The following is a 15,957-nucleotide window of genomic DNA, read 5'->3' as shown; positions in this document are numbered from 1 at the left end:
ACGGCAGCCCTAGGGGGCGTGGAGTCTCCAGAAGGAGGGAGGGGATAACCTCCAGGGCCCAAAATGTAGCAGGGAAAACTTGCAGTGGATCCGTGTTCGTTTTTACAGCTGTAACTCTGTCCCTGTGCCAGTAACCACACCGGACACTAGTGTAGGGTGTCACAAAGGTAGGTTTTCTGTAATAAGTCTTCACTGGTGATCCAAGTGGCACCGAACACATTTTCTCACTGTTACAATTCCATTATTTGTGTTAAATCTCAATCCTGCTTTTCTCTCTGTGTTTGTGTCCCTCAAGGTGGCAACACTGGGGTCAACCTTTTCCTCCTGGATTTTGGAAGCCTGGCCCCCAGTATGGAGTGGGGTCCCCTAGCCGGAAATGGTTCTCCCTTCTCAGTGGTGAAAAATACTCGAGGTCACGGACTCCAGTTCCGAGTGCTTTTGGTTCCAGGGGGTTAGAGACTCCTGTGGGGGCTCTCCAGATGAAATAATTTTTCACTCCTACCTCTCTTCTCAGACATTTAGCTGGATCTTTCTCGCTAAATGTCCCAAAACTTAGCTGGCAGAGAAACCTTCTCTCTTCCCCCCCCACTCCTGGGCAGGAAGGGTGGGCAAAAGCCTCTTCCAAAAAGGCAAAAAAAAACCTTAAAAAAAAAAATCCAAAAGCTGCTTCATTGGCACAGAGGTCCCCATTGTCCATCCACAGCAAATCATTTCTCTTGCCCTAGCCTTTCCCAGAGCAGGGATAAAGAGCACTCTGGGCATCACTATCCCAGTAAATGCTTCCTCACAGCTCGGGGGAGGTAACAAGCCCAGCTGGAGAGCCTGAGATTTGGGTGCACTCCAGCTCTCTCTAGTGCTTCATTCTTCCCCCGTTTCTCCCATTCCTTCCTGTGATGTTGGAGGCTGCGGATGCTTGTAAAGCTTCTTTTGGACCAGCGTGCGCTGTACCAGTTCCCAAATCTGTGGCGGCTGATCCAAGGAGCCGGAGACCCAAGATCATTCCTGAGCCCCCAGGTCCTTCCGCATGGAAAGCACATGACGCAAATCGCCAGACGTTTGGGCTGGCCCCTAAATTAGAGAACTGTATTATAAAAATTTCCATTTTTCCCTGCGTGCCAAAGTTATTGGCGCTTACGTCCCCCCCAACAGTGCGACTTTTTCGTCTTGCCGCCGCAGATAAAAGTACAGGGTTTTGTAATGTTTTCAGAAGCCTTCTCTTTAAAGCTTCCTTTCAAATTGAGGCATTTTCGACTCTGGCATGCAGGCAGATTGCGGTGGCACGTTACCGGTATTAACTGATGAAAAACCTTATGTAAATGGCTGCAGTTAAAACCACATAACTTTACAGGCCATTCCTTTTTGGAGGACCACACAACAAGGCAGTAAAAATATGAGGATGAAATGGCTTTGATGTTTCAATCGATGATGAGTCATTTTCAAGGGGGGGGGGGGGGGGAAAGTGGCCACATGTGAAAGGACGCTATTAATGCTCTTCCCCGCCCCATAACAGGACACTTTTTTTTTTTTTTTGCTAAACGCAGATGAGGCTAATTCCACTGTGAACTTCCCTGTGAAATATCCGTTCATTCCTTTGTTGTGTTTTTCATCCAGCAGCTTCCGATGTCAGCTCTTTATGTGGCTAAGCATTCTCGGCAGCTGTTTTGCACAGCGGGGGTTATATTGGAAAACATAATTTGTCTCCGTCATTGAGTCACAGGAAGCCTTGCAGGCTCGGGGAAGATGAATCCTTTTTAGGTTGCTGCTCTTATGAAGTGTACAACGGGATGGAGAGCTGGAGTGAATTTTTCCCCCCGAGGTGACACAAATCAGTGATAAGCAATGCGCTCCAAAAGGGGCTGACAGGAGAACGTCATGAACACCTGGAGATTTTTTTTTTTTCTAGATTTCCCGCTGCTCTTTTGGGGTCCCAGCTGAGGCAGAACTGGCCTCAGCTGGGACTTGAGCTATCGTGTACCCCCTCCCCACGACAGTAACCTCTCGTCTAACCCAGTTGTCACAGCCAGAGGCCACAGACCAGAGCTCCCACCAGAATACAGCATGCTTGGACCACGAGTCGGACCAACAAGAGCTGCTCTGGAGCAATAACCGGGAACTCCTTCCCCCAGAGGAGGCTGGTAGTGCTGTCTCTGTGGCATCCTCAGCCCAAGGGGCGGAAAGCAGGGCTCAAGAATTAAACCGAAGTATCCTGCTTGGGTAGCACCCAGGGCTGCTGCTGCCGAGCCGTCAGACTGATCCTGGCCACTCGTAGCCCCCGTTCTTCTGATCAGCAGAGTTTGCTTGCTCTTCTGGACCAGCAGTTCTATTTTCTGATCTTGTTTGAAAGCCCAGGACTATATGGGAAATAAAAGAAGGCAGTGTGTGCCATTTCGGAGGTTTGATGTTTGTTCATCGTTCCCTTGAGGGCTTTATTCTTTTCCAGTATATCCCCCTCCTGTGCCTCTCCAGTTAACAGAGTGGCTTACGGGGGTGGCTGGGAGGTAAAGGTCTGTTCCTGAGCAGGGAGGAGAGAGAAACTTCTAGGCTCTTGGGGGGTGAAAACTTGGACTCTGACTAATCGTCCTTCGTGCTTGAAAAGAGTATTCCAATAATACTTTATTTATTAATACTCAGCTTCTTCAAGGGTGACAATATGACCCAAAGTGCATTCACATTGAAATGAATCAATTTCTCCCAGCAGTGCTGCTCAGGATCCCCCTCCTTCTCTGTCACAGGATCTCCTAATGGGTAGGCTCTAGGGATCACTTTGCCTCCTCAGACACCCCTTGGTACCTGAATTTACCATGGCTGTGCTCTGCAGGACGGTCTTCCTCTCCTTTTCCTTGGAGTCCCAGATGGCTGCAAACTTCTCCTCTGACAATGGTGGAGCACCGTGTTGGCATTTTGGTGACACTGGCTGAAGAAACTCCTCCTTGCGTGTGGGTCCCAGACCCCTTCTGGCCACCCAAAAAATAGAACACGCTAGAGCTCAGAGATAGGACTCTCTCCTTACTTGAGAAAAATCCTAAAAGTGAGAGCTGGCGTTCCCCCCCCCCCCCCCCCGATAAATGTTTCCCCTTCTCCTTTCCCTCGGGCACAATGCAATAAGGTGCGCTTGGCAGAGCACACAATCCCCCCCCACCCCCTCACCCTCCAGTTGTGCACGCATTGTTTGTGTGCAATGCTATTCACTCCCCATTCAAAAAAAAAAAAAAAAAAGGCGCGTCTAAGACTTACATTTTTGCACTCGGAAATTAACGTTGTGATATTAAGTAGGAGGAAGAAATCTATCTAAAAACAAACAAAAAAAAAGCACCGGCAGTCGGCCGCAGGAAGCGGACGCTCCGTTGACAAATGTCCATTTCCTGAACCTCTGGATGTCTGCCGTTTAGGAAAACCGCCGATTAAATTCAGCCTTTGTTTTCCTAACCGGCAGACGCCCGGCGCTCGCGGGCTCCCACTGTCAAGGAGGCGCTAGGGGCGCGACCCCTAATTTAAATATCGCCTGGCGCCCCCAGGAGGGGCGCCTGGGAGTGTGTTAAAGTGGGCGCTGACTGTTCAGCGCCCGTTTTCAGCGCACAATTGTTGCATCGGCCCCGATGTGTGTAAAACTGTGCTTTCTGTTTAGTGCCCTCGTGTGGAAATCCCGTGCAGATGAAGGCATTAACCATTACTCCCCAGTGCAGAGAGGTGGGCTGGCTTAGCTGTTACCTTAGCGCTGGAAATTTTACTCCTGGTCAGAGGTCAGTGTGAGTCTACGGGCAGAAGCCAGATCTGTAATCTGAATTTAGGCACAGAAAACATGCTTTGCGCACACAAATATAATTCATAAACCGATGTGATGTTTGCCTAACGAATGTCGGTATACAAAAATTTCAAATAAAATAAAATAAATAAAAAAATATGCACAAAAAATGTTTTCTGTGCTGAAAGAATTTGTGTGCATAAATCATATATTTTATGTGCACAAATCATGCTTTGTGCTCATAAATCACATCTGAGAGAGACTCCCCCTCGCCCCCTGAGTTAAAATGTATGATCCAGCTTGTGCACACGTTTTCCAGGCAGTGTCCCCAGTGCCTCAGCATACCATTTAGCTTACTGTTTTGGGCATTAAAACAATTTTTTAAATCTGCACATTAAGAAACTATGCACTGAGTTTTAGTGCACAGTTTTTAACCACTCCTTATTACATCAGGCCCCAGAACTTTAGACTTAGAGGGAAAATAGGAATGGTAAAGCTTCTGACTTCTCTCTCCTGTGCTCTCCAAAACAGGAAGGAAGCCTCCAAGTCCCTTCCTTCAGACATGCAGCTACTCCCTTGCACACAAGAACCCTTCTGTTGTCCATGTGCCTCCCCCAGAAAACCCTAGCAGTCCCTATAAACCAAAACACCTCTGGCACTCAAGCCTGAAAAAGCTTGTGTGTCCATGTTCATTCGGGTAACCTCCCAAAGAGGTGCACGAACAAACTCCCTGTACTCCAAAAATGTTTTTAATAAAAGGGATGCATTCAGTTGGTAAGGGGTCTTTACACTAACAAAGGAGAAAAGGAATTGAGGGAGAACATGACTTGACAGCCAATTCAAGCATGTGGCACAGTTGGCCCCACAGCTTTTAGTATTATATTTCGTGGATCCTAGGGTGGAGCAAGTAATCAAGTTTATTTTTGAACTGGGCTTACTCACGGGACTATATTAAAAAGAACTATCGTCAGCGGGTGCACGTTTTGATAATTTACAGAATGTAATGGATAGGATATTGATAAGGTTAATAAACTTAGGTGAGGAGGCAATTGGAAAGAAATTTTCTTTAAAAGAATAGATTTTGTGGCTTAATACTTTAAAGCTATCTGAGATGAATTTCAACATCAGTTTGTCCCTGTAGTTAGATTTTTATTCATTAAGCTTACGTACTTTTTAATAAGAAAGTTGGTACAGATTTTTAGAAATTAACTGGTATATTTCCAGTAATTTGCAGTTGGCTATTAACGCGTGATATGATTGCCTCATGGGAGATACACAGTAAATTAGCACCTGATGAAGCAATAACATAATTTGCGCTAGTCTTTCATCTTCTCTTGCAAGAGCATGGATGCTACAATTTGTTTCTGCAGATGTTCGTCATTATCTGAAGAACTGGATTATTTGCTTCTTTATGCTTGCTCATCCAGCTATAGGCACCAGTATGGCTTGAGTTTCTAAATATTCTTCTTTGGCTTTGTCGGCGATTCCTGTGCTTTTTCAGTCCTTGGTGCCGAAAGCGTGCGTTTTTACTCATGGAAGTCGATGTGAGGAGGCATGAATTGACTCGAGCCCACAGCGATTCTATCATAGCAATTTTGTCTGAGAACACAATAGGGCACACAGTTTAATACATAAGAACGCTTATCCCGCATAGCCTTCTTGAATCGCTGTTGCTTTAATTATGCAAGCATAATCATTTCATGGCCCATTCGAAAATCTCCATCAGAAAATGTCCTGCTCGCAGTCCTCTGGGACAGGGAGAGGAAGACCTGGTCGTTGCTTCAGGGTGACATCTACAGGCTGGACTCGTGGCCCATGATTGTAGGGTTCTGAAAGGAGCCCTGGTGCATGGTCCTCGGCCCAGGACAGTCATTACAAAGACTGCACTAAACATAAGTTGGGAGGAGATATAAAATTGGGGGGGGGGGGGGAATCCCGGGGTAGTTGTGAATGAAAGCTCCTGGTGCCAGAGCTGGAAGTACAGAGCAGCAGGAGGAAACTGTGGCGTCAAATAAAAGAAAAGCGTCCTCTTCTGTGGAATAAAATTTGGTACCCAATTCTGCCACCTTACGCATGTGGTTCTTGGGGATAATCCTGGTACTTGTTTCTCTCTGTGAGACCGAAGGTTGCTTATCAAAAGATGACTCATAGGCCACAGTTTGACTTGGTTTGGAAAGTTCTGCTTTCCCTTTTAGAGTGAAAAGCCTTCCAAATATGGATCCAAAAAATTGTGGTCAACTAGCAATCAGAAATGAAAAAAAACCCCAAACCCTGGGATGCAGCACATGCAGGCAACCTCCAAACTGCAGCAACATCTGATAGGTCTGACCTCTGCAGCAGCTTGGGATTATCATAAATTCTGGTTTCCTAGGTTCCTTTTCCAAATAATATGCCAGATTCATAGTCTTTATTGTTTAAAGAAGAAGGACACGTATCCCAAAATACTTTGAAATAAAAGCTGAGAAACATGATTAGATAGAAATACCCCTGGAACTATCAGGTCATCTTATATCAAAGAATCATACTAGCCAGGCAGCTTGCTGGAAGAATTTGTTTTTGTTTTTTTTTAAAATTTTGATTTTTCTGCCTTTAATTTGGAATGAACCCCAAAACGGATTACAGATAAACTATAAACTCAGTCGGGGTGTAGGATGTACAAGAGCAATGACACAGTACTGTATGTACTAAAAAAAGGAAAACCGTAACACCCTATGGAGCAAAAACAAGTACATTACAAAAGGTTGATTAGAAATGAGACTTAGTTAAATTGTAGCCAACTATAGCTAGATGGTCTTCCTCAGGATTTTCTTTACTTGAGTAGTATTTTGTTTCTGGGGTTGTGACTTACATTGTGTTGATAGCAATTCAACATTCATGATGCCTGGGGATCATTTTAAGAATGGCTTCTAGATTAGGTTTCCTAAAACTCCCTGGAGCCTCCTCAGCCTGGGCTGTGAATATTCATGAGTCATATTTGCATACAGTTGTTCAGAGCCCCAGGTTAATTTGCATATTTTGGTCTAACCAGCCTTGCGCCTTGGAGAAGAGTTCTGAGGAACGACCAGGACTCTCTCAGGGGGGGTAACACTTCAGTCTCTGAGAGGAGGAGAAAGTGTGAGAAGGCAAATATGCCCATGGAATGATGCTGGCAATAGAATGCCAGAAGAAACAAAAAATCACACTGTCAGTGATTTTTCTGAATGTAAGCGTTATGCCGCTTCCTATTCAGTGTCCTTTTATTTCTCATCCCCCTGACTTTACTGTATAGAAAAATCTTTTTGTTCTGTGTATAAAAGTCTTTATTTGTACTTTCATTCAATGAAAAGACCTATGTCCTCTCTTTCAGGCCAGTGCAGAAAGGCCCGTTCTGTCATACGCATCTTTTTTGCCTGCACTTCAGCATGCATTTAAGGTGAATTTTAAAACTAGTGCGCGGGTACACGTGCGCACGTTCATCGGCACGAGCCCAGGGACGCAGCTGTTTTCTAACATACGTGTGTATATGCGTGCATGTTATAAAATAGCCCGGCCATATGCACAAGCGAGCCTAATTTTAAGTGGACATGCACTTGTGCGCTCAAAAGCCTCTTCTACTGTGTAAGTGAGGAAATTTTTAAACTGGACACTCGCCGACGCCATTGCCTCTGTTACCAGTTCCTCCCTAGTTTGCCCATTTAACTGCTAGGTCCTCCAAACCCCCCTCGTTTGATAATGTATTACCCCCCCCCACCCCCAGTCACCCCAGACCCTGTACACACCTCTGAAATGGCTCAGTAGGGTTTTTTGGTTTTTTTAAATTTATACACCATCCATAGCAGAAGTAAAGTTACATGGCAAGAGACCTCGGCGAGTATTGGGTCACGTAAGTATTTGCGTGTTAATTTATGGTTAAAGTCTCGAAATGCCCATGTATTGCCCATGCCAGTCCCCAGTCCACGCCCATGCCTGCCCCTTTTTTTGAGAAGTTCTGAGATGTGCGCACAGCAGCATTTACACGCATATCCAGGCAGCTTCTAAAATCCCCCTCGGCGCACACGAGCCCGATTATATTCACGCGTCCCCTAATTTCGATGCACGTTGGGCTTTTAAAATTCAAATTGTTCTGCGTGCAAAACTTACTCCCGACGCGGCAAGGAGTTTTGTGTGCATGGAATGCGTGCTTCTGATCAGGAACATTGCTCAGTGCCCTCGCATGGAAATCCCATGCAAATGAGGGCAGTAAGCAGTGCTCCCTTTGACGAAGAGACACTGCATCTGGCCAGTGCACATTTTTTAGCGCTGGAAATTGAACGCCAGGTCAGAGCTGGACTTAAGTTTCCAGCGCTACTGTGTTGGAACTTAAAACCCCTAAAAAAAAAAAAAAAAGGGGGGGGAAAGTTAACAGTTTAAAAATGTCCGCGGATAAATACAGACTTATCCCTGTAAGTGGCGGCTGCTTACTTATATGGATAAGTTACTGCTGCCACTTCCCCACTTCTCAGACTACCTGGTACAGGTCACCAACCCTTAGCTGGATAAAGTATTTATCCGGCTATAGCGGTGACCCGTGCCAAACAGATGTGGAGATTTGAAAATCCCCCAAATCGACCACCCCTTTTCCCTATGGGTAACGGGGCACTTTTATCTGTAGTCGGGTAAGGCATTTTATGTGGGTAAACCTGTCTTTGGTCATGTCGAACCATTTGCGCACACATCCCCGTTTCAGGCCTGTATTTCCAATATCTTAAATTTTGTATAGTCCAGTGTGGATTGTTTTACCCCCCCCCCCCTGCTCTGTGCTTTCCAATTGCCTTAGCTGAGCCTGATAAATTAGGGCCCCTGGCTTTGTCTGCATCTGTTAAGGCACATAAATTTGCAGCAACATGCATTAAAGTGTGGGATTTGCTTTATTACCTGTGGGTAAGGTCAGTGACAATCTGCAGTAAATTCTTAAACATTTCTGGGTTTGCTAAAGATGCAGCAAACTCTTAGTGTCATGCGTGCAGAAGCCATCTGCTGTACCTTCTACCGCGGGTGACGATTAGGCAATGCAGGGTACTAGTGGCCGTATTCCTCCTGGAGAGAACTGGATACTGCAGGTTACCATTAAGTTCATTGACCAACATAAGAATTCTCCAGACGTAGTGTTGGACGTGAGCTTTTGATGCCTTATGGGTTCCGTGTTAAAATCATTAAAAGATACAACTAAGCCATGTTTTAGTGAACAGGGCCCAGGGTCAGCCTCAGAATGGCCGTAGACAGGATAAATCTACCCTCCTGCTCCTATCACTAACTGAAGAGCATACTCCTGCCAAGACAACAATTATTACAAAGGCAAAAACAGAACCTATAGTTAAAGGATGCTTTTCAATGCACCTTTTCTCAAGCAGCCAATCGCATGCTGCTAGCTGTTCATGTAAATAAAATTTAAAAAACCCATAGCAAATCACAGCAGAGTCTGTCTGGTTATTCCTGTCTTTGCTGGGATATCTCCCAGCTATCAGATGAACATGCTTGGCCACCACCCTGCCCTTCCCCCCCCCCCCCCCCGGTCTTTTACCAAAACTCTCAGCTCTCTTCTCACCCCTACTCTCTCTGTCTTATCCTAGGCATCCTTAAATTTGCAGTATCTTTTCAGCCAGCCAGGGAGCAAATAGATGTTGTAAGCTGCCCACTCTGTTCTGTAACGTATTTAGCATTCAGACATACTACTGAGTCACATATGGATGCTATAGATGTGTCACTCTAAAAGTAAGGGTGGGGTAATTGAGCATTTGTAGACTACTTCCAGGGATTCGGTTGGCTGATTGTGGAAAGTTGGCGAGTCATGTAGAACATTATTATTTTGTCTTGATGTGTAAATATTTTTTTGCTCTCCCTCTGTCTGACTGCTGTGTACCTAGCAGTCAGAAATATTACAATATGTATTGTAATACATTTTCAGCCACCCTCTGCTTTTGCTTGTTTGTCATGTACAAAACAAGAAACAAAACTCAAAATTGAAAGAAGAAAAGAGAAACATCAACAGCCAAAAACAGTAAACCGCTACGCTTGAATATAAAATCATTTGGAACATAACACGCACAATGCAGCCACACCAAAAGGAGGGAACTTTTATCAAATAAACAAAGGTATATGGATGATCTGCTGTAATTTTTACTGTTCTCTGTAGGGAGGGTGATTTTCAAAGGGTCTTGTGCGTGTTGTGTGCAGACGTGGCCTTTTGAAAAATTGCTTGCCCGATATGTGGGTCTAGCTGTGCACATATGTCATGGTCACGAGTGAGTTTACCTAGACTGAGCCAGCGGCGTTCTGGGGGACAGAGCTGGGAAAGGTTTGGGCTTCTGCATGTGCTTCTTCCTTTACAAAATCTGCCCCAAAAAATGTGTGCAGAGCATGTTTTGGTGAACAGGGCCCAGGGTCAGCCTCAGAATGGCCGTAGACAGGATAAATCTACCTTCCTGCTCCTACCCTATCCTGATCCCACCATATCCTACCCACTCGTGCATGAGTAGGATATGGTGGGATCGTTTTCACAGTGGATTTATGTACCCGGGTCCTCTTTGAAAAATCGTTGTAAGTTCTGCACTTCTTTGCTGACTCTCTTTATTTGCAATATTAAAAAAAAAAAATTACACCCCCCTAATCTCAAAATGGGATCCAGGTAGCAGCATGCTTTCTGTACTATTCTATGCTTCCTGTATCTCTGGGCTTTCCTGTGCTTATGAAGCCATCGATCCCTACCCAGTCAGTGAGCTAGCTTCCAGTTTCTGGCTAATGCAACTTTTACGGCAGAAATCAAATGCAATAAAGCAGATGGATCATAGGATCAAGTGGAAAGTTCGATTGTATGCTGTCCCTGATACATCTGCTATATGACATTTTAGTCCAACATTGTGAGCTACTGGACACTTCACCCACCTGTGGCAAAATGTTTCCACCTGAGGGCACCATCTCCAGCAGGAGAATAACATTCTCATCTAAAGAGGGAAAAGCAGGTCCTATAGGAAAGCTTTAAGAGGTTCCTTTCAAAGAGGCAGCCACTGGCGTTTTTACCAAAACCTTCCCAAATATCCTTCCACGCTTCCCTAGAGAAATTGGGGTCACCGTTCTGCATGTTCTTGTGCCATATATGCTTTGGAATTTGTATCAACAACTTAGATTAGTGCATAATATAATTTTAGATCCCCATCTCCCCTGCACTCATACACTTGAGTTATAGATGACTTTTACAAGAGTATACCTTCCACCTAAAATTTATGCTTTTATGTTGGGATAGGCAGACAAACCAACTTTTTTTTTTTTTTTTAAAGAGTAGGGGGGAATACTACACCATCTCCTGGTTTGCAGTTGTTCCCTGGGCATATAATGTAGCTTTCCCTTAAAAGCAGATGTGAGAAAATGTGAATGCTTTTATTCTTATGCACTCATCCCCCAAGTGTGCTGAAACTCCAGGATGTGCAGGGAGCCCTGTTGCTCTGGGATTCACCAGCAGCCTCTATAGGTGGACGGTCAGATTCTGCCCCTCCGCCCAGATGATGGCCTCATGTGTCCCAGAACACGGGACCTGTTAGGGCAGCAGCCCACTATAAGGTGTAAAAAAAAAAAAAAAAGTCTGGAAAGCTTGAACCACGTGTTTACGTTTTTTTACTTTTTATTTTCAGGTTTCAGAATGGTACAGAGTTTTCTCCTGAGCCGGACAATGATGACCCAGCAGCTTATGTCACCAACTTGTCCTATTACCACCTGGTACCATTCGAGACGGATATTTTAGACTAAGGATGTCAAGACAAGGGGGTCGGCTGCCTTGCAGAATTCTGCCTTTGTCCGCTTCTCTGTCTTACGATAAAACACATACAGCTAAATCAGTCAAAGGCTCGGCGGTAACCCTGCACAGTAGGCAGCTGGCAGCCTGGATCCTGTGGAAGTGATTTTACATACCAGCACATGAAATGTTTTCAGTGTTTCCTGAATGCGCTAGCAGGTGAACTCCAGCATCCTTTGTGCCTGTACGGATTACACCAGCTCTCCTTTTATTCAGCCGAAAGGGCGGACGTCTTCCAGAGCCTTTAGCTGGAGTGCCTGCTTATTATTTAAGGAAATAAATTTATGGTCAAGGCTACAATTCCAGGCCCATAAAAATGTCAGTGGCTCCTGCTGCAGGGCGATGACACCAAAAATTAGCTTCACCTCGACAGACATTTCTGCTTATTGAACAGATGTACGGTGCCTTCAGCTGCGGATTTTGAAAGTCGTCTGCATCCAAGTTACAGGTTTACCATGTGACTAAGTGGAGCGTTTTTGCTTATTTTGATCTGAAAGTCTGGCTTGTTATCTAAGAGAGAACACTCTGGAGAATTCCCTATTAATTGTTCTTGCTTGAATGCCCAAGGGATGCTGAAAATTATTACAAAGCTATGAAAATGTGAAAGGAAAGCCACTTTACTGAATGACACACGTATTTTTTTTTTTGTTTGTTTTTGTTTTTTCTCCATGCACTTGACTAGGCTTTTCCTCCCACTCTCTGGAATCGGCATGGCCCCTCTGAAGCCTGCAGAACGCGTTTCCGGGAGGGCTTTGCCTAATTAAAGGCCTTAGAAAATTCCATCGATGGCAGAGTTCTGGGCCGAGCTCAGCGAGAAGCCCGTGCAAGCAGAAAATCCATTCCAAACGAGCAGCATCAGGCCTTCGTCATGCAGGCGGGCCGGCTCTCTCTGCGACCACGCTGTGCAATTAGTATCCTCCTTTCCTTGCCCAGCCAGCATCTGGAGGGAGCCCATTGCCCATAATAACGTTTTTGGCGGACTCCGCTTTGGAGCTGTCATGTGCAGTTTGCTTTACCTCCGGCCTGAAAGAACCTGAGGGCGGCTGCTCTCACTTCTAGCGCTGCTTTAGTGATCTGTTCCTGTAAATAATTCAGTAAATTATTGAGAATCCTAATACTTTTATACAGTCTGTTTTTAAATATATTTTAATTATACAAAATGTACTACTCACATTAAATATATTTAATACCTGCATTTCAAATCATATGACTTATTTTTTTTATTTTTTCTTAATTTATACTGAGAACGGAACAGCAGAAGATTGCTAAACTTCCCCCTATAGGGCGGGTACCTCAGTACTGCATCGCCATGTGAGTCCTGTGTGTGTCTTAAAGGGGAATATGACAGAGGTAGTCAAACACTACTGATGTGTACATAAGAGATATCACTGCCCAGCTACTGCTCAAAAATTGAATATAATCCACCAATACGTTTATGTTGGGACTTGAAAACAACTTTCTTTGCAATGAACTTTAATTTAAAAATATTTTTTAAATACGTGTAGGATAAATCATAAAGTCTCCCCTGACGACGCAGGGTGATTTCTGAAACACGGCCTGTGTTGGGATTAATGTAAAGAAGATATCTGGGACTTTAAATGAAGATTTCTAAGATAAGTGATTTTACAAACAGTAATTTTAAATGCAAAATAATTTTCCCCCCAAAAAAAAGGATTTTGGACAGATGATGGGAGTTTTAGCAGTGGAATAAAAAGTGGTGCAAAACAAGTGTCATGCTTGCTGCATTTTGAAGGTCATACACATATTTAAGAAATCTTTTTTTTTTTTTTTTTTAAAGTTCTTTTCATAGACAGTTGTTTTCAAATAGTCCCAACATAATTGTATTGGTGTGATTGCAGGAGTAAATCGTATTATATTTTTGAGCAGTAGGTGTGGAGTGATATCATTATTTTACCTCTGTTTTGGACTTTGTTGTTATATTGTGTACATAAGAGAGAAGCACATTCCAGTGGAAAGAAAGGTTTACCAGAAGGGGGTTCTGATCCGATACTGATGGGGAATAGACTCTGCAGCGGCATCATAAGGAAACCTATCTCCGTGGAAAGGATGCTAGGATCATGGAACAACCTCCCAGTGGGGGTGATGGATGCAAAAATGGTAAGAGAATTCAAGAGAGCCTGGGCTAGAGGTGGAGGTTCTGGCTGCAGTGGTTTTCGTTACATGGTGAATAAGCTTTGGAACGGGTGGGTCGGGATATTTATTTCCAGTTTTAGATTGGTTTGGATTCCGAACATCTCTTCTTCAGTGTGCTGCATGGAGCCCCTAGAGCAGCCTCATTGGTTTTCAGGTTCTTTTGTTCTGTGCAGACTGGAAAGTTTTAGAACTGGAACTTTTAGTAATGTCTAACAGACAAACAAAGGACATTGATGGGAAATTGTTAATGACATTTAATGCAGGCTATTCCTCTGTGTAGATGACAGATTAACTCGGGGCCTGATTTACTAAGGCTTTTTCCACATTCTCTGTCTCTGGTGGTGGTCGGGGGCCCTTAGTAAATCAGGCCCTGAGTTAGATGTATCCATTCCTACACTGACAGACTCTATTGCCTTGTTTTTGGGTTACAAAATCAATTGGCCCAAATTGGAAGCTTTCCTTAACATTGTACAAAAGCTGTTCTAGATCCTAATTCATTTCATTGAGAACAGGAGGGGATAAAGCACTTGGCAGTGATACACCATGATGATTTAAGAGAGACAATTTTGATTAACGTGGGAAAAACTAAATGTTTACTTCAAGAAGTTTAAAGTGATCACCATTATAATTATCATGGTGGGGAAGACTTAAAGCTATTAAAATATCTATTATATTGCAGAGAAATTATACACTAGTATGCTGTCCATGCTTTTTCTTTTGTTGACTTTTATAAGAAAATGGACTGCATGTTTTCTGAGTTCCTTTTAAAAAAAAAAAAAGCTCCATGAATAACACTCTAGACATTAGAAACGTCACATGAGCAAATAGGCAGGATCAACATCCCAACTTTTCTTCTGCATCATGTTGCAACGTGATGGATCGAGTCTACGAAATTGGAGGGAAGAGATTAATTCCCGATGGCTGGAGATAGAAAGGGAAGTAGTCTTTTTCCTCTTTTTTTTTTTGTGTCATATTGCAGAGATGGTTCCTACATAAAATTGTTCAAGAAAATTTGGAGCAATGTCCACCTGCAGAGCAGTTCAGAATCTAGATGAATCACTGAAAATGAAATGGAAAGACACATGTCAAAATGCCCTTACAGTAACGGCCACAATTAACACATTTTTGTTAATGGCCTAGGTGCAATGACTTTGGATGAGGTATTAGTCATGAGCTCCTTTCCCTTTCCCAAGGGATAAGGATGTAACTTAACTTAGCAAGTTAACTCGAGGTCTTTGCACCAGATCTTAAAATTTGTAACTGTTGCAGCTGAAAGAGATTAGAATAATTTCAGGAATTCTGTAGCTCATTATCGGGCCGATATGATATCGGGCACATATTTATTTAATTCATTTACAGGCTGCCTCCCCTGCCTTGAGAAGGTTGTTCAAAGCCATCTACAACATTTAGAAAATTATTATCTCAATAATACAAACTTTACATTAAGCAAAAAAAAAAACAAAAAAACTAAATCCTGCCTTAAAGATGTTTAAATGGCCAACTTCCTGCGAATCCTCACCAAATAACCTCTGACAGATTATTTGCCAGGGACAAGAGAGGTCTTAAGGTGCTTTCTAAAGACTCCAAGGATAATTCCTATCTAAGGAAGTCAGGAAAACAATTCCAAAACATAGAGCCTGCTACAGAAATGTTGCAGGTCTATGCCCAAGTCTGCCAACCTCCTTTAAAAGATGGTATTTGTAGTACTGCCCCCTGCCTAGACCATAGATGACAAGCAGAGGTATTCCACTTTTTATTGTTTCAACTGCAAATTATTAATATATTTTAGCAGTTACCAGTACTAGGTGTAGGTGCAACTTTCTGGTTTTCAACTAGTTAACATAATAATACTAGTGGCACTATTTATTTATTTATTTTTTGTGAACTTGTTCCTGGAAAGATTTGGAAGCCAGCTGCAATGTAGCTTATTTTGCAGTTATTCTGAAAAATAAAATAAAATATTTGTTGATATACTATATGATAAACTTTAGAATATGGTGATTGGAGTTTACCACTGACCTTCAACTAGAAAGGGCAAACCATTTCAGAAAAGGCTGGTGTTTGTATGTATTACTTTTGTAGTACCGCTACCTACTGGCAGTGAAGACAAAAGAATGAAACTGAGAGAGAGGAGCTCAGTTATCATCCATACCTAGTGGGGAGGTTTGAGCCCAGGTTAGCTAGAGAAGGGATAGCAAATGTTGCTTTCCTGTAACAGGTGTTCTCACAGGACAGCAGGATGTTAGTCCTCACATAT

The 15,957-nt window shown here is 43.5% G+C and overlaps 1 protein-coding gene across 1 annotated transcript in view; it reads left to right on the top strand.

Annotated features, from left to right (window-relative positions):
* Positions 1-12,741, top strand: part of PXDC1 (PX domain containing 1) — a 74,360-nt gene extending 61,619 nt beyond the window's left edge. The window contains exon 5 of the mRNA XM_029590554.1: positions 11,386-12,741. Within this exon, the coding sequence (XP_029446414.1) occupies positions 11,386-11,500 (115 nt within the window). The 3' untranslated portion in view covers positions 11,501-12,741. The remainder of the gene's footprint in view (positions 1-11,385) is intronic.
* The last annotated feature ends 3,216 nt before the right edge of the window (positions 12,742-15,957 follow it).

The sequence above is a fragment of the Rhinatrema bivittatum genome, chromosome 2, assembly GCF_901001135.1.
Source record: "Rhinatrema bivittatum chromosome 2, aRhiBiv1.1, whole genome shotgun sequence".
Classification (NCBI taxonomy): Eukaryota; Metazoa; Chordata; class Amphibia; order Gymnophiona; family Rhinatrematidae; genus Rhinatrema; species Rhinatrema bivittatum.
Note: the sequence above shows the minus strand (reverse complement) of the source record. Positions and strands in the feature narration are given on the sequence as shown.